Source organism: Bidens hawaiensis, unplaced genomic scaffold, assembly GCF_021521415.1.
Source record: "Bidens hawaiensis isolate Kalapana, Puna unplaced genomic scaffold, B.hawaiensis_p1.1 tig00029631_1, whole genome shotgun sequence".
NCBI lineage: Eukaryota > Viridiplantae > Streptophyta > Magnoliopsida > Asterales > Asteraceae > Bidens > Bidens hawaiensis.
The window spans coordinates 262,211-284,891 of record NW_027494911.1 but is presented as its reverse complement, the minus strand read 5'-3'; the positions used below and the strand labels follow the sequence as shown (position 1 = coordinate 284,891).

The window sequence follows — 22,681 nt, the reverse complement described above, 5'->3', positions numbered from 1 at the left end:
CCATCCAACATACAACCGTCTCCTAACTTTGTAGTTCCGGAGACACAAGAACCAGAAGGTGAAGCTGCGGGACAAAGAAGACGCGTCCACCGGAAAAAACAAGTTGCAACGGACGGGTCGGGTTCGGCTTCGACTGGAAGGACGAAACGGAAAACCACTCCGTGGTCATCATATGAGAAGGAAGCCCTGTGTCGGGCTTGGATAGTCATTTCTGAGGATCGGCGTTGCGGTAATTGTTTTAACGTTTTTAAAAATGATTTTTAATAAAAAAGTTAAATAAAAAAGTTAAATGACTTACAAATTTATTTATGCATTTTGCAGCGGACTACCAAAAGAGCAAGGTCTTTTGGACAAAGGTTAGGGAGACGTTCTATTCGCTCGTTGGGAGTACAGAGCGGAACGCCAATATGATTTCGGGTCGGTGGACCGAAATCAGAAAATTTGTCGGCTTGTTTACTAATCTGTTCAACAGGAACGCCGGTCGTATGAGACCAAGTGGCAGTGACGATTTGGCGGTTTATAATTTCACTGTCGAAGAGTGGAAGCAGGAGTGCCTGCGGAGGTATGGGACGGTGAAGACGTGGGACGGTGTAAAGGTGTGGGAGAGGTTGAGAAGGTGTTCTAAGTGGGTTGAGCTGGTGGCGCCGGACCTTGATGCGGAAGTAGGGCCGAAACGGACTAAAACTAGTTCGTCTGGAGCGTATAGCACTTCCGCCGGGTCGGATTGCCGGGTTGGATTCGACCTAAACGTTGCGGGGGAGGAAACGTCTTCACCGCCGAGGAGGCGGCCATTGGGAAGGGACGCCAGGGGCAAAAAACCGGCTGAGGGGGAAGCCGTAAACATCAACGATCTTGTTATATCCCTCAATAAATTCAACAAAACCATGGAGGTGGTCTCTAATGACAAAAAGGAAAAAAAAAGAATGAGAGATTTGGAATTCCTTACAAGAGACTTCAGTAACCTAAATCCGGTCGACCAAATGCTGATGGAAAAACAAAAGGAACGTATCCGGAAGAGGTTGATCGAAGAAGACCAAGCCGAAGAATAAGAATAATGTTTTTTTTAGTACTTTAATTTTTTTTTAGATATTAATGTGTTTTTTTAATTAATGTGTGTTTTTTTAAATAATTTATGAGTTTTTTTAATAATACGTTTTTTTAATACATTTATAAAAAAATAAAAAAAAAAACCGCTCGCGCCCCCTCTCGCGCCCCTCCACACCATGTCCCGGGGCGCGAGCACCACAACCAACACCCATCTTATCAAGTTTCTCTCTCTGCCACACGTCACAATATTATTGGCTGGCGCCCCCACTCGCGCCCCCTCTCGCGCCCCCCACACCCCTCAGCCTAATGAATAAACTTTCATTAACAAATCTCATAAACATAAAGAACGTACTGCAGGACCTGTTGTGTGATCCTTCGTGATCACAGCTTCCAAAATCTAACCATAGCTACTGTAATACTCTTTCAAACATGCGTCCTTCGTTAGTGTCCCAATGATATTCCACCAATGAACAACATGCCAAGTTCAGATTGCGTTTTCTAAACCCCAAATTACAAACATTTGCTTAAAGGATGAAATTGAAATAGTAATTGTAGTAAAGAAAGTTCATACCTTTTGACTATATTTGAATCATGAGTAGCTATAGAAATTGTACAATAAACGATTGCATATTCCTGGTTCCAAGGCCCTGATACATAAAAGTAATAATCAGACATTGAAAGTCGTAATTTTGACACTTATAAATTCGCCCAATTGATTAGTCAAATTTATAACTTGAACATACAAATTCAATTAAGGAAACACGATTCCAACTGAATGAAACACGCTATAATCGATCTTCATCTCCGGTCTGTAGAAGAAATTTGAAAGAGAGAAGAAATTAAACAAACCTGGGTAAATAAAGGAACCATGTTCTAAGAAGAAGGCATGACTTATGAGTTATGAGGCGACGTGGGAAGAGTAAAAGGTGAGAAGCAAAAACCGTCAGTAACTGCCATTTAAGAGATTATGTATGGCTGAGATTTAATCTTAGAAGTAATCTAGGGCTGAGAATTAATTTCACTCTTCTCTGTCCATATAATATATAATTATGGATACAATTACACCTGTTGAGCATTAGGATTAGTCAGGCTCAAACATCTTATGACCAATTCTAGTTCATGGTTAATCAAACAAGCTAGTAAAATCTATTAACCATAACTATGGTTATCATTCTCTGGTTAAAAGACAATTATGGATACAATTTAGGGCAAATATCGTTCCATACGTACCCCTGTTGAGCATTTAGGATATGGGTCGGTTCGGTTGTAAATTAAGATCAAATTGATCACTATATCTGAAAGAGAGACATATACGTACTTATAAACCTATCATTTGAAAGGAAAGTGATAATGGTGGTATTAAAGGGCCACATGTAATTTAGCAAATTGATAATACCGACATTGCACATGAAACATTAAGTGCAAGTAATTTACACGAGTTATATGTTTTCCTGAGTTTACCTAATGAAAGAAAGGAAAAGAAAGGTGACATAACCCATTATCATGGTATTAAGGGTCTTTATCACCTATTAACTATGATTAAAACTCAAGATATATTTGTGACCTCTAAAAATGTTTCTACAAAGTGAATCCAACTGGAAACTTAATAAAACATGCAAAATCAAAGCGTTTTTATTTTCACAAAAAATCTACAAAATTGGACACGGGCACACGACTGGACCATGGTTGAACGTGCCCTACAAGAAAAAACTAGTTTATACATTAGTAACATGTTTGGACCACCTTTTTAGATGTTTATCATGTCCTCACAAATACATAGTTGTTTCACCTTCATTATTTTTTACTCTATATCGGTGTTATAAGATCATATGTACTTACTAAGCATTTTACGCTAATGTGTGAACGATATTTTCCTATATGGGTTTCCAGAGAGAAAAGAAAAGATAAGATATATGTTAGGTGCATACATGTTCAATTAACTTATATATCTCATTCGATGATGATAAAGATAAAATCATTAAAATATGGTTTGTAAATATTAGTGTCTCAGTCTCATGGCTGATGATAAAATCGTGTCCCGTTGTTAGGATATAATTTGTTCATCCGTTTTTGTAATTTTCATATGATTTCATATTTTTAACAACTATAATAAATTTAAAAAACGGTAAATTCCAAACATATCATTGTCATCACAAAATTTGTGTGTTAGACGGGCACGATACAAGTTCCCATGCATAGGAAATTTTTTTACTTCTAGGTGGTTTAAGGAGCCTTTTATATTTGTAGATGGTTTGCTTAATTTTTCCCGACATCAAAGTTTTCAGACTCATATGGGTCTGGCTAGGTCGGTCAAATAGATAAAATGCAATATCACTATCATAACAAAAGTGAGTCGTCAACATTCAAGAAAATACAAAACCATATTAAATAAAAAATATATTATATATTTTAATTGTTTTATACACGCTTTCATGCTTTGAAAATAACTCATAACATCTTCAATCACGACTTAAAAAAACCTCCTTTTCAATCGCAACTTTTATATAGGTATTATGTTTAAGAATGTTAATTGGTTATTATTGGTCTATTTACGAATACTTTTGGGTATTTTTGAAAAATCTATATATGATCAGTTATTATTGGTTCATTTATAATGTTTATTAGTAATTTTTTTAATTATTTTAACACTTTTCAGTTTTATAAAAAAATATTGATTACTAATATCTTTTCATAATTACTAGGTTCAAATATCTTTTTAAAATATACTAGATTCGTTTGTTAATTCTATACAATATGTTATATATAAAATAAATTAGTAACATAGATCTTTTCATATTGATTAAAACTAATTTGTCTATTTTTATTTTATACAATATGGCTAATATCTTTTCATAATTAATAGCCATTTTTTGTTAATTCGTTTGGTTCATGTACTAGCAGTTCATCCGACAAATTAGTAACATAGATCCTTTGAAGAACTATAGCATCAATCTCAGCCTAAGAGCCATAAGATGGATCAGTTTTGGCTAGAAGATCAATATCTTCGATATGGGCCATGACTTTATATCCTCGGGCATGCACCCAAGACAAATATGAGAATTTCATGCCATCAAGAACACATACCTTGTGTTGAATACTTGATACCGAATGCATAAGGTAGAGAGGGATTGGCTTCTTGGTGACGATGGTGGCACTGCCATAGCATCGGAATTGAATAGGGGAAAATGTGATTACTAGAACAAAGAGAAGTAGATGAGGTAAAGGCAGCGAGACTGTGGCCTTGTTACGGTGAATGAGCAGAAAACGATGACTAGGGTATAGAGCTAGCATTGTTTTGACACCATGTAAACTTTCAATACTTCAATAATGATCCTAGTAACTTAGTAAGGTATATCGTTACATAATTGAAACGTAATATGAGATGTTTGGGTGTTGTCAATTTTGGAGTTTTGTCTAGGGATGATTAGAGATTAGAGAGGGTGGTTCTATTTCATTTTGTATGGGTTGCTTGATGTTAGCTAGTCATGTTACTACAAGTACTTTCTTATTGTTCTTGTTTGATGATCGAATGGGTAACACATTCCATTTTTTTTCTTTCCGTACTTTAAACTTGTAAAATTTCATAAACCAAACCTAAATTAACAAAGTAAATAATTCCAGCATAAATTTGACTAACGATTTTGGTGTTTGAAGTTAGGTTTCAGTACTCATCATAGACCAGGGCCGGCCATTGACCAGGGCGGAGTGGTCGACGGACCTAGGCCCGACTCCGCGATAGGCCCGAAAATTTTTAAATTTTTTTTATATATTTTATATATAAATTGTATTTCAGCTTTCTTTTAACAAGACCCAATTATAATTTCTAATTGCCCAAATATGAAAGTCCATAAACCATTTACAATTTTCAGATTTTGTTTACCAGGTTGTGAATTAGGAGACTAAGAGGCAAGACGTACGACTATCATCAGAAAACTTGAAACCCTTAAACCATCGCCGTGACCAGTTCGTCGGCGTCCACAGTCCACTCCGGCCAGCCACAGCGCCGCGACACCGGTCTTTCATTCTTTGGTCTCTTGGATCCCTCCGAATCTCCGACAGTCCGACTCTCCGACTGACCGAAGCTGCAAGGAGACGAGGAGTTATTGTCTTGTTGAGTTGAGTTGTTGAGATTTGTGACTTGTTAGACTTTTGATTTTACTCATATGAATTTTATATATTTTACTAGTATATATAATATATCTAGCAATATATATTATATATAATATATCTAGTACAGTATGTGTATACAGTGTATGACAGTAGCAATAATAGATTTAATATATTTTAGTAAATTATATCTAGCACAGTACACTCTAGCAGTTTCGTTTAGATTATATTATATTATATTATTATATGATTATATATTTTACAGTTTTTACTAATATATATGTATATATATTTTTCAGAAAGACTTAATGGCTTGGCGTTGATATCTATTGAGAGCGATGTATTGGAAAGCATAAATTATTAAGACTTGATCGAGGGTTTTGCTTCAAAAAAATGCTATGAGAGCATCACGATTCGTTTAGGTATGTAATTAGATTATTTTTGCTACAATATTTATGTTTTGTGTATGGAAATTGCAATTATAATCGTATGATTTACTCTTATTTGAGTTATCGAATTTTATATTTTACTTAAGTCTTAATGCCCGAATTTATACTCGTCTTTGGCCCAAATTTTTTTAATGGTTTTCGGAGCCGGGCCTGTCATAGACTAAAGGCAAATGAAGGTTCCATAAAGTGAAGACATTATGCATCATGGCATCTAAACAATCATTATGAAAAGACTTGTAGACCCAACGTTTTAAATGTTTCCAAGCGGCTTGAATACAAACGACTTAAGTTGTATGTTTACAAAATCATCAAAATATTTTCAAATACAATCTTTAAAATTTTAAGAGTTTCAATAATATAAAATATTGATATATGTACAATGTTTTTTATGCATTTCTCATTCTAAAAGAGTCAGAATTACGATGTTAATAGGTACGTGATACAAGAGGCATAATAAATATGCAACCTAACAATTATATAATGGTGTTAATTAACAAGAGATTAGAAATGTAACGATAATTAACGCAGTCTCTAAATGAAAATAAAAAGAGTAAGTAGAGACTCATCTCAATCACCATTGATTGAGAATGAGTCTTGTAATTAAACAACATTAATTCCTAGTTACAATCCCAAGTTCAGACCATACGTAGACCATGACTACATAATAAGAAAGTGCTAAGTTTTTTTGAGATCAAGACCTCAAGATAGACAGAAAAGAAAGAGAGTGGGGAAAAGTTGACCTGAGTCCTAACCATGGTTGATGTGTCACCGATCATAAACCGAAAGATTGAAAATATCTCTCTCAGTTTACTTTCTCATGCATTTGAGCTTCATTTCCAATAACGAAACTCATGATACCTAGCTAAAAGGTTGATACGAACTTAAACCTAAATGCACTAAACTACACCTTAATGTTATTTTGTCACATGACTAAAACACCCATTGTTTAGCCAAAGTAAATTTACAAGAATTTATAAAAAGTAAAGAAACATCATATGTCCTTACCATAAGAACACATTGACGGTTTTTAAAAAGAAAGTTTTTTTCTTGAAAAAAAAAAAGAAAAAACCTAGCCAAGTTTTTAAAAATCATAGACTAGTGTTCAAGTTAAAAACAAAAACTTAGGGCACACTCCTATGCCCATGATTAAACTATATTTATATGTAGAAAAAGACATCTTTTGTCAAAGTTTTGATTTTGAAGCATTTACAGTTTCTCTTAATTCAGTTTAAAAAGATTTGACATTATGACATCTTAATTTTTTTATTTTTTTGGGGTTTTTTTTCTAAACATTTAAAAAACTTTTGGCTTTTTCCATAAGCCAAAACTTATATAATTTTCTCCAACTTATGAAACTTTTTCCATAGCCATAAGTTGGTGAGATGCACATGCATGCTTTGTGGGGTGTCCTTCTCTTGTAGGGGAACCTTCTCTTTGAAGAGAATACAGAAAATGTCTTCCAAATTTGGATGGTAACCCCTATGGGGGGTTTGTTTCCATGCCTTGATTGACAGAATGAAATTGAGATAACCATGGTTGGGCCAAAGGTCGGGTTGTTTAAACATAAACGTTGAGCAATGCAATTCGTGAATCTTTTAGTGATGAGCAGCGGCCGACTGTAGAACCACGTTTACGCCTGCGGCACAGCAAAGCAAACTGTCAAAAATGTTAGTAACCCTTCATTAGCCAAGTGATTCTCTCATTTCATTCCTAAACTTCTTTTTTTGCCTCTTTAATATTAATTCACACCATATAACAAATCATTAGATTGTCCACACTTATTTCTTGGGATGTTTCGGTCTGGTTCAGCCAATTTTGACAGAATTTTTGTACCAAAACTAGTAAAATTATTAACCCATACGTATTATATATATAGTTAAAAATACGTATACATATTATAATAACTATTATATTTTATGTGTAAATAAATAATTTTAACTTAAAGCTTGTTAAAACAAAATAAACGAAGAATATGTATATATTTTTGAGATCTACCCGGGTTAACTAAGGCGTAAAAACTAATTTTTCAAACCGTAAACCAGACTGTATTACTCCAAACCGAGCCATGGTTTAGCTCGATTTAAGCAATTTTTGTACATCCCTAGCTATTTCCGGTGGCGAAGCTTGGACGCGCCGGGGGTCCGAACTCAAAATTTATAAAAAATTTCATAAACGAGGGGGGGCCGGGCTTAAATTTTTGGTCCAAAACAGGCAAATTTACACTACGCATAAAATATTTCGGACGAAAAACGGCTAAATTTACACTAACGCGCGAAAAAACAGGGGGGGCCGGGGCCACCCCTGGCCCTCATTATACTTCGCCCCTGGCTATTTCTACATTGTGTAAGATCAAACTTTGTATTTTATATTTACAACAATGTGAATTCAAAAATTATATAGAATTAGTTGATTTTATAAAGCTAATAAACTTGATAATTATAATGCATGCCTATTTACCTGCCGGTTGCAATGCTGGAGTGGCTGCAAAAGAGATCGGGGTACCATACTGTTGCGCATATCCCGCAGAGGTATTCACGGCTGAATACGGGTAAAGATGGTGCGGGTACACACCATAGCTCTGAGCCGTGGCATAGCTTCCATGACCACCTTCCGCCATGTTCAGATACGGGTAGAATGCGGCGGCAGCACCAGCGGCAGTGATCATACCTCCACCTGCTCCACCAGCACTTGCTCCATAAAATGGATACTGCCCATTTGAACCTCCATACACGTTATAGTAACTCTGAGTACGTACAATAATTAAACACTTTTAATTGATGCAATATTTAATTAAAAACAAGTTGAATGTAAAAAAAAATAAAAATTACCGTTGGGTAAGTGTAATCAGGAGAATATGGCGAGTATCTGTAACATTACATGAATTAGCTAGAGAAATGAAAACCTAACGTGCGGAACAAGTAACATGCATAAGATGCATGAGTGAAAAATAATGAAAATATTATTATTAAAGAAATTGTAAATAAGTTGCTTATTTATTAAGTGAAGTCCTGTGATGGTCAGTACTACTCATGTTCATGTTGCAGGCTAGTTTGACTATGGTCAGAGGTAATAATGATGCTGATGATGATGCATGTGATGTGGGTGTTAGAGCATGCCTCAATGGGGAAAGTGAATTTACAGAAGAATGCTTTTAATTTGTTTAATGATTTCTTTTTAAATGAGTTGGCATTGCCCACATGGTTCAACCACATGACCACCCCACATGGTTTAACCACCCATTAACTCACCAATGAAATAACTTTTACTAGACTATGTATTTTTCTATTATAATTGAAAGTTATTATATTCAGAACCAGTATTATTTAAGAACTGTATAAAACATTTATAAGTATAAAATATATTATATAATAACAGAAAAAGATATTTGGATACACCGTTACCTTAATAAAGCTTTAATGTATTACATTAAAAACAAAATATACAAATGATTAATTATGCTATTCTCGTAATTCTTGAACAAATAAATGTTTAAAAGATCAAACATCTTAATTAAAATTACCTTTTCTTATCATGTATACATATACATACATACATTTATACGTACGTACATACATGTATATATGTATAGTGTATATGTATATGTTTAGAATAGAGAAAACAAAATTAGTAGATTGTGATACTTTATGTTCTAGCATGAAACTAACTTTTTCATGGATCCTATGTATATGTAGAGAGAGAGAGAGAAAGAGGAGAGAGAAACTAACCCATAAAGATTAGTAGCAGGAAAAGGGATGCCTTGGTGGATGGCATAATGAGGGAAGGCTGTAGCAGAAGGGAAAGCTGTTGTTCCCATGCCACCACCACCTTGATGATGACTATGATTATGATGTTGATGATGGTACCCTCCATAACCACCCATAACCCTAATGGTTCTTCCTCCACCTACAGTATTCATTTATACATACACATTTATCACTACACATATACATGTTTATATAATATATACATTAATTATACATGTGTTTACTACATTTATAATTAAGTTATGAATCATATAAAAGAAAAAAAAAACAAGATATAAAAGAGAATGATGTAAAAACAGTACCAACAAGTTGAACCTATATGACCTGTAGTGTTTTCATTTCCATTTAATTTTTTGCTTTTTGTAGAAAACATACATAAGATATATACATAACATGGTATGAATGATGTATGCATGTTTTGTGGTTGTCATTAAAGCATGAAATTCAGTCATTTCTTTACAAAAGTGGAAACCCTACCTCACTCAATAATATTCATTGATTCCATTTAATCAAAATCTCTACTTTTACCTTAATCTCATTTAACAAAGAATATTCATCTCAACTAATTAATAACCTCTAGTTAATTCATATTATCTTTACACATGACCTAATCCTAATAATTAACAAACATTCATCAATTGTAAAAACTATCAACATACCAAGTTTGTTAGGTGTTGAGGGTTTGGATCTTTGAACACCCAAAGAAGCAAGATTGCAGTTGGCCCTCCGACCATCAATCACCGGAGCTGCGTCAACACATGCCCTCATGGCGGCATCAGCTTCCCGGAAAGTCACCTACATTTTTTTTATCATGAAAAACCCTTCATTTATTTCACGATCTAAATGTAAAGATAACATAAAATATATATATAGTCGAATGAAATTAAGGATCATACAAAGCCATAGCCTTTAGATCTGCCAGTGGTCTTATCCGTGATAACAACAGCTTCCAAGATCTCACCAAACTGCTCAAAGTACGTTTTCATGGTATCTTTTTGTGTCTCCCAAGCCAACCCACCAACAAAGAGTTTTGTGTAAGTCGTGTCACCAAACTGACCGGCTGTGTAGTTAGAGGTAATAGGTGTCACCGCCGCCGCAGCCGCCGCCGGAGTCATGGTGGTTGTTGAATTAATCTAGGTTGGTGTGAGTGAATTGAATGAAGCTAGTTAGCTAGCTAGGTGTGGTTAATGGAAAAGGAAAAGAGAGAAAGAAAGTAAGAAAGTGATGGTGTTGATGATGAAGCAGACAATTGGGTCAGAAATCCAGCTATTAAACAAACTGCGAGGGAAATTAATAAATAAAAATAATAATAATAATAAAAGGGATGAGAGAGAGGAGGAAGAAGAGAGAAAAGCAAAAGGTGGAAGGGCCTATCATAATACGGACATCAATTATATACACCACCGGTGACCCCCCACCATCAAAACTATACCACCCTTCCTACCATGAGATTGTAATACACGTACTTTCTTGGTCAAATTTTAATAGAGAACATGCTACATATCTCTATGTCAAATCCTATAGAATTTTATGAAGAAACATTAATGAAGCATTCAACCTATAAAAAGTGTCACAACATGTTATATACTTACTCTAGAGCATCTAGAACCTAGTGTAGAAGAGACAGCGGGTTACGTCTGTTTATAAGAGTGTCATCTGTGATAATTAAGTATGAGAAAGGGGAAAGAGAGGGGTGCGCTAACCGTGTACTATTCATAAAACGTGTGAAGATTAATTATGAAACCACTAGTTCGCATAACTCCAACGTGTTGGAAAGAAAGGGTATTTGTAAGCTCTTATTATCAAAATTATAATATTATGTCATATCAAAATTATATAAGTTTCTCAAGTAAACTGGAATTAAATAATTCATTAATTTGTTATCTTTCACAAGATCTAATTAATTTTCATGATTTATTGATTTGACAAAGGATTATGTTTTATCAAGAGATTTGACTAAATTGTCATATTCTTCATAAATTATTTTATACTTTTAGATTTTCATACTTTTGTCCCTATGTTTAACTAACTTATGGCACTTTAATAAAAGCTGTTTTATTTGATATTTTAAAATGAAAACATTACTTAAAAGGCCTCAAATGTATTTGAAATTATGACTGGTAATGCAATTCTTATTTGGGTTCAGGGAAAGTATATCAGAAAAAAACGATAATTAAAACTTGATAATTAAAACTTGAAGTAGATGACCCAAATTTTATTTGAGTAATTTTATCACTTAGATATTGTTTATAAGTTCAATCCGACATGAACACGTTATTTTTTCACGGACCCAAAAACCATGTTAGCAAAGAATACGAACACGGAACACTAGTCCAGCATGAATACGATCCGTTTAACGTGAATAGGTGAATATATGGTATATGTACAAGTTTACAAAAATCTAGTGGCCTAAAAAGTATCTTTTAATTGTAAATTTATGGCGGCAAATGGGAATGAAAAGAGGTCGTGTGATACACGCATTGAAGGGTGAGAGTCAGTGAAAGAAATAGTGTTGTATTATTGTGTCCCTCCAAATTATAAACTAGAACCGAGGGAAAGAAAAGTCAAAGTAACGAGGCAGAGACTAGTGGGATTATTACGAATATGCCATTCTAGTGTGAAAAGAGAGTATTTAATGTAGAAACGGAACGGGGAAAAGACATGTGGAAGGAGATTAGGCTGAGGGGTGTGGGGGGCTCTAACGAGGGCGCGAGTGGGGGCTCCAGCCAATAATATTGTGACGTGTGGCAGAGAGAGAAACTGGATAAGATGGGTGTTGGAGCCCCCGCTGGAGCCCCTGGCCCTGGTGTGGAGGGGCTCCAGCAGGGGCTCCAGCGGATTTTTTTTTTTTTTTTTTATAAATATATTCAAAAAACGTATTATTAAAAAAACTCATAAATTATTAAAAAAAACACACATTAAAAAAAACACATTAATATCTAAAAAAAAAAAATAATAAAGTACTAAAAAAACATTATTCTTATTCTTCGGCTTGGTCTTCTTCGATCAACCTCTTTCGGATATGTTCCTTTTGCTTTTCCATCAGCATTTGATCGACCGGATTTAGATTACTGAAGTCTCTTGTAAGGAAGTCCAAATCTCTCATTCGACTTTTTTCCTTTTTGTCATTAGAGACCACCTCCATGGTTTTGTTGAATTTATTGAGGGATTCAACCAGATCGACGATGTTTACGGCTCCCCCCTCAGCCGGTTTTTTCCCCTTGGCGTCCCGTCCCAATGGCCGCCTCCTCGGCGGTGAAGACGTTTCCTCCCCCGCAATGTTTAGGTCGAATCCAACGCGGCAATCCGACGCGGCAGAAGTGCTATACGCTCCAGACGAACTAGTTTTAGTCCGTTTCGACCCTACTTCCGCATCATGGTCCGACGCCACCAGCTCAACCCACTTGGAACACCTTTTCAACCTCTCCCACAACTTTACATCGTCCCACGTCTTCACCGTCCCATACCTCCGCAAACACTCCTGCTTCCACTCTTCGACAGTGAAATTGTAAACCGCCAAATCATCACTGCCACTTGGTCTCATACGACCGGCGTTCCTGTTGAAAAGATTAGTAAACAAGCCGACAAATTTTCTGATTTCGGACCACCGACCCGAAATCATATCGGCGTTTCGCTCTGTACTCCCAACGAGCGTATAGAACGTCTCCCTAACCTTTGTCCAAAAAACCTTGCTTTTTTGGTAGTCGGCTGCAAAATGAATAATTAAATTAGATTTCCAGTTAACTTTTTTATTTAACTTTTTTATTAAAAATCATTTTTAAAAACGTTAAAACAATTACCGCAACGCCGATCCTCAGAAATGACTATCCAAGCCCGACACAAGGCTTCCTTCTCATCCGATGACCACGGAGTGGTTTTCCGTTTCGTCCTCGGAGTCGAAGCCGGTCCCGACCCGTCCGTTGCAACTTGTTTTTTCCGGTGGGCGCGTCTTCTTTGTCCCGTAGCTTCACCGTGTGATTCTTGTGTCTCCGGAACAACAAAGTTAGGAGACGGTTGTATGTTGGATGGTTGAAAGCCGGATGTTTCTTGCGACCCCGAAAAAAACATCGATTGGTCTGGTGACGACCATAAATCGTCGTAACTATAACCTGAATCTAGGTTTGGGTACTAATTTCTAGCCATGTTTTTAAAAAAAGGTTTGGAAGATGGGTTGATTTTGGGTTTTTTTTGAAGTTGTGGTAATTGTTTTATGTGATTTTGGGTGTAGTATGTGATTTTGGGTGTGGTAATTGGTTTAGGTTTATATATAGGAAAAACAGATTTTTTTTAATAAAACTATCCAAGCCCAACGGCTCATTTCTCATCCCAACGGCTCTTTCACGCATTCCCATGTCCCTTTACGCCTCAGCCTTCACGCGAACAGGCTTGCGCCTGCTTTGAAAGCCGTGCTCGCGCCCCTCTCGCGCCTCGGTGGTGTGGTGCTCGCGCCTGGGGGCGCGAGCGGAGGGGCTCTCGCGCCCCCGCTGAAGCCCCACACCCCTCAGCCTTAGATTACGTCAATCCGTCGGGAAAAAGGAAACGGTTAACCTAGGATTTTAATGTAATTTGCCGCCGTGTACTGTGTCTTTAGTCGGCGTGAAAAGCCGCATATATAACGTGTCGGCGCCATGTCTCATGTGATGCGTTAACTCTTTAATACTAGGATTTTTCCGTTTTGGAATTTCATATTCAATATGAGCTTAGTTTAGGTTAATACCCAAATATAAATTAGTTTAACACAAAAGATAAGGTCATGGATATATTCATCCCCTTAACTTATCCTAACAATTTAATATTTTAACAATTCTAAAATTTTCGCGTGTGAAACTCATCTTATTTTTAAAACACTTTAACCCATGAAGGGAGTGTTGTCCCACTCGTTAACCTTTGTCAAATCAGCTTTAACGTCCTAAGCGTTAAGGTATACCCCATAACTTACGATGTACATTCCATTTTTTTCCAACTTGAGACCGAGCCGACCTGAAAACTTCAAGATCTAACCATCCTATATCAATGTGGTCTTTGGTTATGGTTTTCTAGAAATTTCATATCTGGTCCGATCTAATATTAAACCGACCCACACCCCTAGTTGTTTCTGAAACTGACATTGAGCATTGTATGGCACTGAACGTGACACTGGATGCAATATTGAAACTAGGGATGTTAATTATGTCAGGTGGCGAATTGATGATTTTCGGGTTAGCGAGTTGGTGTGTTGAGATTCTTCCATGTTTCCACCCGAAGACAATAAGATGACCCATATAAGCAATTAACTACACCGATTCATTTACGAATACACACACACACCAATTGACGTGGTAACAAACATAAATTACTCCCATTTATAAAACTTTTTTGTAATTTGTAATATTTTTTAATTGTTCTTGTGTATTTATCGCTCATTCCTAATTAACAAACTTGGGTTAATATATTTAGCTCATCACTCGAATAAGCAAATAAAAATAATCAAATAGTAGACAGTTATAACTAATAAAATAAAAGTGTTGTAAGTGAAGAGTAAATAAAAAAGTTTAAAAAGAAAACTAATTAAGTTTTAAAAATTAATAGTTGTATGAAAATTACAAATGAAAATGCTTTAACTTTAAAACTTAACATTCATTTCCATCTCTAAAATCAAAATATTAACTTCTTTAAAACTCTTAATTAAATTGGTTAACAAGTCCACTATTTTTGTGGGTTGACCCAATTTATACGGTTGTGTTCGACTTGACCTGTTGAAAACCGGTCGTGTTAGCTAATGCTTTTCGTGTTAGGTTCGGGTCGTGTCAGTAATTGTCGCCCCTAATTAAAACTACGATAATGAATATGATATTGTTAACTCGATCTATGTTTTTGTATGAGTTATGTTGCCGCTCGCATACCATTAAGATTCTTTCATGCACGCCGTACATATATAAATATTGTGGAAGACCTAAATTAAAGAGTATTTAGCTCGACATATTAAAGAATATATTTGAGAGAGATCGAGAAACCGGCGTTTCATACAAAATATTCAAAGCATTGGACATCACATGTATTTTGCCTCTCTTAGGCTATCCTCTATGGTGGGGGGCTTTGAAGCCCCTCCACCGTACCACGTCAGCGCCACGTAAACACGGGGGCTTCTGTCACACCCTCTGACGGTAAAACTCCGTTAGTGGATTTTGAGGGTGTGACAGATTGGTATCAGAGCCATTGGTTATAGCGAACTAGAAAGCTGCATGCATACTAGACTATAACCGCGACGACCCATTAGTTATAATGATACGCACTGCATAGGTTTGTGTAGTCTTGAAATCTTATTCCCTTACCTCCTTTACTCATACGCGCGCATATACACGGCTTACCTGTAGAAATGTCGACGCCACCCTCATCATCATCCGATTCGATGACGCATGCTCACGGGAAGGAACCGCAGTTACCTACTGCCTCGCCACCCCACGTAGTCCCGGAACTCGAAGCTCCTGCACCGAAGAGGTACCGCCTCTCCGGAGGCTTGTATGACAACGACGTTAGCTGGGAGTGCTGCCGCTTTAGCTGCACACGTTCAAAATCAAACAGGAGGTCCGAATGGAGCATGTACCTTCAAGAACTACTTAGACTGCAAGCCCAGTACGTTTAAGGGCACTGAGGGAGCTATAGGCTTCCTGCGTTGGGCTGAGAAGGTCGAGTCGGCCTTTGAGATGTGTAACTGTCCCCCTGCCAGTAGGGTCAAGTTTGCTGCTGGGACACTTGAGGATTCCGCCCTCACTTGGTGGAATTCGAACGTCCAGATTCTTGGATTAGAACTGGCTAACGCGATGAACTGGGAGGAGTTCAAAAACATGATGCGAGAAGAGTACTGTCCGAGGGAAGAAATTTCGAAGTTAGAGTCGGAGTTTTGGTCACTAAAGATGGTAGGTTCGGAGATTGAAGCCTACACTACTCGTTCGCACGAGTTGGCTGTGATGTGTCCGCGGATGGTGGATCCGCCGAGCAAGAGAATAGAGATGTACATTGATGGGTTAGCACCACAGATTCAGGGTATGGTGACGTCTTCCAGACCAGCCACGATCCAACAAGCGATCCGTTTGGCTCACAAACTGACGGATCAGGCTGTGACCCAGGGTGCGTTACCACCGAGGGGTTCGACTGCTAAAGCCCGTGACAACCCGAGTAATGACCACGTCAGCAACAGTAACAACAACAGCAACCCGAACAGCGGGAAGAGAAAGTTTGACAACACCAGATCTTCATCCTCAAACCTCCCACCGCAACACCACTACCGTAAGCCCGAATTTACTCGGAGTTTCAACACTCAGAATCACAACAACAACAACAACGGTAGCGGGCAGGTTTCGAGCGGATATGTTGGGAAATATCCAAAGTGCAACAGGTGCAACTTTCATCATGTTGGTCAGTGTGACCGTGTCAAGTGTCAAAGATGCGGAAAGATAGGTCACCAAGCGAAGGAATGTAGAGGAGACCTTGCGGCGAAGGGTGCTCCTAAACAACCGATGACGACTAAGGGATGTTTTGAATGTGGACAGGAAGGTCATTTCCGGAAGGATTGCCCCAAGCTGAAACATAATGACAACAATGGGGGCAATGGAAGTGGCAGTAACGGTGGAGGAAATGGCAAAGGAAGAGCGTTTGTGATTGGATCGGGTCAAGCCCGCAATGATCCGCATGTGGTGTCCGGTAAGTTCCCTGTAAACGATTATTTTGCTTCTATTTTGTTTGACACTGGAGCTGATAGGAGTTTTGTGTCGAAAGCCTTTAGCCAACTTTTAGACCTTACTCCAACCCCGTTAGACGCTGAGTTTCCTGTCGAATTAGCTAACGGTAAAACTGTAATAACAACTCATATACTTGCGGGATGTAAGTTGAAACTGTCAGGTCATGTCTTTGACATCGACCTTATTCCTTTTACGCTTAGTAGTTTCGATGTCGTTGTCGGCATGGACTGGTTATCTGAGAACCGAGCGGAGATTATATGCCATGATAAGATCGTCCATATTACCACCCCTTCTGGCGAGATCATTTCGGTCCGAGGCGAGAGAAGCGGCATGACCACCAGCATCATTACCCTTATGAAGGCACAGAAGTATTTACGAAAGGGTCATCCGGCAGTTTTGGCGCAGATTGTTGAGAAACCCGCGGAGGAGAAACTATTTGAAGACATACCGATTGTGCGAGACTTTCCGGAAGTTTTCCCGGAGGATTTACCTGGACTCCCTCCTATTCGTCAAGTCGAATTTCAGATCGAGTTGACACCCGGTGCAGCACCCATAGCACGAGCCCCGTATCGGCTCGCACCGGCGGAACTTCAGGAGTTGTCCACCCAGTTGCAAGATTTGTTGGATAAAGGTTTTATCCGACCTAGCTCATCGCCATGGGGAGCCCCTGTCTTGTTTGTCCGAAAGAAAGACGGGACTTTCCGAATGTGCATCGACTACCGGGAGTTGAACAAAGTGACGGTCAAGAACCGTTATCCTTTACCCCGAATTGATGATTTGTTTGACCAGCTTCAGGGATCGAGTTACTACTCGAAGATCGATCTACGATCCGGTTACCACCAGTTGAGAGTGCGCGAAGAAGATATTTCAAAGACGGCTTTCAGAACACGGTATGGTCACTACGAGTTCTCGGTTATGCCTTTTGGCCTAACCAACGCACCAGCCGTATTTATGGATCTCATGAATCGAGTATGCAAGGCGTACCTCGACAAGTTTGTGATTGTTTTCATTGATGATATTCTCGTCTACTCCAAGAACGAGACTGACCACGAAGAGCATTTAAGGATAATCCTGGAACTACTGAAGAAGGAACAACTGTATGCTAAACTCTCGAAATGTGAATTTTGGCTTCGCGAGGTTCACTTTTTAGGACATGTGATCAACGAGAATGGTATCCATGTCGATCCCGGTAAGGTAGAGGCCATCAAAAACTGGGAAGCACCTAAGACTCCGACTGAAGTGCGACAATTCCTAGGACTGGCCGGCTACTATCGGCGTTTCATCGAGGGATTTTCAAAGATTGCTCAACCCCTCACCGCTTTGACTCACAAGGGCACTAAGTACAACTGGGGTGACGCGCAAGAATCCGCTTTCCAACTGTTGAAAACCAAGCTTTGTAGCGCCCCTATTTTAGCCCTCCCCGAGGGAACAGAAAATTTTGAGGTACACTGTGACGCATCTATACAAGGTCTCGGTTGTGTGCTGATGCAACTCGAGAAGGTTATAGCCTACGCCTCTAGACAACTACGGGTTCACGAGAAGAACTACACGACCCATGATTTGGAACTCGGAGCTGTGGTGTTTGCTCTTAAGATATGGAGGCATTACTTGTACGGTACCAAGTTTACCATTTACACCGACCACAAGAGTCTCCAACATATCTACGATCAGAAGGAGCTGAACATGCGACAGCGTCGTTGGGTCGAGCTGCTCAAAGATTATGATTGTGCCATCAAGTACCACCCGGGCAAGGCCAATGTGGTGGCCGACGCCCTCAGCAGAAAAGAAACAGAAAAACCCAGACGAGTAGGAGCATTGCAACTTACGATTCATGCCAGCTTACCCGATCAGATTCGCGATGCGCAACTGGAAGCTTTGAAAGATGAAAATCTTCCATCGGAACTCATGCGGGGCATGAACAAGCAACTTGAAACCAGATCGGACGGGGTCCGATATTTTGAGAACCGGATTTGGGTTCCACGATACGGAGAGTTGAGAACTCTAGTGATGGACGAAGCTCACAAGTCCCGATATTCTATCCACCCTGGCTCAGATAAAATGTATCATGATTTAAAGGCACTTTACTGGTGGCCGAACATGAAAGCCGACATTGCCACCTACGTGAGCAAATGCTTGACTTGTGCCAGAGTCAAGATTGAATACCAGAAACCATCTGGTCTACTGCAGCAACCGGAACTCCCCATGTGGAAATGGGAGCACATCTCAATGGATTTTATTACGGGTTTGCCTAAGACACCGACGGGATGCGATACCATCTGGGTGATCGTTGACCGGTTGACTAAATCGGCACATTTCCTAGCGATTAAGGAAACGGACAAAATGGAAAGACTGACTCGAGTATACATGAAAGAAGTGGTGTCTAGACACGGAGTGCCTGTCTCGATCATTTCCGATCGAGATTCTCGTTTTACCTCACACTTTTGGAAGTCGCTGCAAAGCGCACTGGGCACACGTCTCGATATGAGTACAACATACCATCCTCAGACGGATGGGCAAAGTGAACGGACTATTCAGACCCTGGAGGATATGTTGCGTGCATGCGTTTTAGATTTCGGAAAAAGTTGGGAACCCCACTTACCCTTGGTAGAGTTTTCGTATAATAACAGCTACCACGCAAGTATTAAGGCAGCGCCGTTTGAAGCGCTGTACGGACGGAAGTGTCGATCACCACTCTGCTGGGCAGAGGTGGGTGACAGCCAAATCACTGGTCCAGAACTGGTACTCGAAACCTCGGAAAAGATTGTTCAAATCCGAAATCGCATGGCAGCAGCACGGGATCGCCAAAAGAGTTACGCCGACAAGCGCCGAAAACCTCTCGAATTTAAAGTGAACGATCGGGTGTTACTCAAAGTCTCACCTTGGAAAGGTGTAGTTCGCTTTGGTAAGCGAAACAAACTCAACCCACGGTATGTTGGTCCGTACCGGATAACTGAGCGCATTGGTCCGGTGGCGTACCGACTGGACCTACCAACAGAACTCAGTGGCGTACACGATGTATTCCACGTTTCAAATTTGAAGAAATGCCTATCTGATGAAACCCAAGTAGTCCCTTTGGAGGAACTACAAGTCGATGAACAGTTACGGTTCATTGAGGAACCAGTTGAGGTTTTGGATTGGGAAACCAAAACGCTCAAACACAGCAAAATTCCAATCGTTAAAGTTCGTTGGAACTCGAGACGTGGACCGGAGTTCACGTGGGAACGCGAGGATCAAATGATGAAAAAGTATCCCCACCTTTTTGAAGGGCTAACCAAACACCGAAAACCGCGAAACCCGGCAAACCGTTAAACATCACCGGAGGTATGAATTAAATTTCGGGACGAAATTTCTTTTTACTAGGGGATGATATGACAAACTGAAATTTTTCTTCTTACTCTTTCAGACTCTCATCACGACTTGACTCAAATTTTCGGGACGAAAATTCTTTAACAAGGGAATGATGTGACAATCGTCAATTCCAGGTTAACTCCGTTAACTCAACTCCGTCAATTCAAACTTTAAGATCGTTGAATCTATAACGTACACTTCATTACATTTAAACTAGGGTTTAAATGACGCGTAACACTTACTACATGTGTAGTCTTTCGGGATTTGCACCGAAACGCAAACGAGTTGACGCAAACGATTGATAAATAAACGATAAACGTAAAAACAATAATTATGTGATTATTATGTGTTAGGATTATGTGCTATGTGATAAAACTATGGTCATGTTAACTTATTGGGCAAGTATGATGGAATGTTCTAGAAAAACAACACTTGGAAAGAAGAGGGACTAGAGTGTAACTTGTATTATTATAAATACATCACTAATAAACAAACCCTAACTTATTATTAACCTACAACCCTAAATCGGCTCTCTCTCCCTCTCTTGATCCACGGCTGCCGTCCACCTTCATCACACACACACACATCAATCAAGAGATTAATCCAAGAACTAGGTGCTAGGAAGGTATACTTGATCATCTCTTACCTCCTTGTTGTGTAATTTTGATGTTTAATGGGTTGTATGTAAACCCTAACTCAGCCGATTATATGTATGTATGTGATCAATATGATAGTTGTTAGTTGGATAATAGATTGATAACTAGATTGATGTTGTTGCATGATTGATTGTTGTTCTTGATTTGAATTAAAACACAAACCCTAATCTTGTATGTATGGTGTGATTTATATGCATGGATAGTAGTTATGGTGTCTAGAGGGTTATATGGATGCATGATAGTTCATAGATTGTTATGATGTTGAGTTTTGATGTGAACAGATTCTGGACAGAATATATATACGATGTTTAACTGACTGTAACGAAGTGTAAACGTGAAAATTGATTGAGATTGTGAGTACTGCAGTAAACTAGGTTGAGTCTAGTTTCTATAAAGTATAAATTCGTAATTTTTGGATAAGTGGAAGTATACTTTTATGATTTTACAAAAACGTGATGCAAAGCTGAGCTGTTAGACCTGCTGTTAGGTTATATTGTAAATTCTATATCTCATGAACTACGAGGCCAATTGGGTTGGTTCCACTTCTGGAAGTTGACTCACTGAGTTAGGAACCAAACCCAAGTGGTCTTGCATTTATTGGATTTTTCGTTTACCGGGAATTGCAAATAACATTCTGTTGTGCATGAATCTGACTGATATGAGTTTACTGTAGTGTTTTGATCATTATGAGAAATCTATATGGAATAAAAATAATATAAAATATGTTCTGGAAACCTAAGACATGTATGTTTCAGTGGTGATTTTTGGTGAATTAATTGAGATGATATGATCGGTGAAATAGTACAATCTTTCAAGTAGAAATTCTGTCACAATGAAACTAGCTGCTGAGTTGTATAGGAATGCATGAAATATGATAGTTTTTATATAATTGTGGTATTTTGACCAAAATACCCTTGCGGGGAATAATTGCTAGTTGATTGCCATGAATTGACCAAATTGCCCTTATGGGGAATAATAGTTAGTTAGTCTTTGTTTGTTGACCAAAATGCCCTTACGGGAATAATTGCTTGTAAGTATGTTATTAATACATGACACGAAAGTAATTGCTCACTCGTGTATCGTATCACAATTGTACTTGTTTAAATCACACACGGTTCACAAACGAAACACGAAACATGATACGTGCATAGGTATTATGTGCCGAGTCTAGAGACTCGTTAAACGTTCCGATACTTAGAAAATCCCTTTGTTATTTTAGAACGCTAGAGAGTTTTCTACGACGCGCATCACTCGGTGATCTAATTTGGAATATTCTTCGCAAACAGTGAGTTCACTTACCCCGCTCTTTGAACTGTTTTCAAACGTTTTCACTTGGGGGAGATAACATACTCCGATAAACGCATTTTTGAGATAAACACATATTTAAGATTTTGTTATAAATTATATATATCACTTGTAGAGGCTAAGCGGCACGTAACCCTTGAAGTCCCACGCATCGAACCGGTTAATATTTGGAATAGCGAGTCACTGTTGAGTAGTACTACTGGGTTTGACAAACCCCACCCGACGCTAAGCTCAACTGGAGGTTGAGTGGGTGTAATTTTTGGCTAACACTTACCATGGTCTGGGTT

At 38.5% G+C, this 22,681-nt stretch overlaps 1 protein-coding gene across 2 annotated transcripts; it reads right to left on the bottom strand.

Annotated features, from left to right (window-relative positions):
* Positions 1–6,139: 6,139 nt before the first annotated feature.
* Positions 6,140–10,772, bottom strand: LOC143579181 (uncharacterized). Of its 2 annotated transcripts, none has more exons than XM_077062565.1 (6): positions 10,264–10,772; positions 10,027–10,162; positions 9,329–9,506; positions 8,432–8,468; positions 8,061–8,346; positions 6,140–7,239 (listed from the first exon to the last, which is right to left on the bottom strand). In XM_077062565.1, exons 1-6 carry the CDS (start codon positions 10,480–10,482, stop codon positions 7,199–7,201), a joined length of 897 nt encoding a protein of 298 aa, XP_076918680.1. In that variant the 5' UTR covers positions 10,483–10,772; the 3' UTR covers positions 6,140–7,198. The 2 variants fall into 2 exon arrangements, with proteins under 2 accessions (XP_076918680.1, XP_076918681.1); XM_077062566.1 differs by having other exon boundaries at positions 6,140–7,259; positions 10,264–10,770.
* Positions 10,773–22,681: the final 11,909 nt, after the last annotated feature.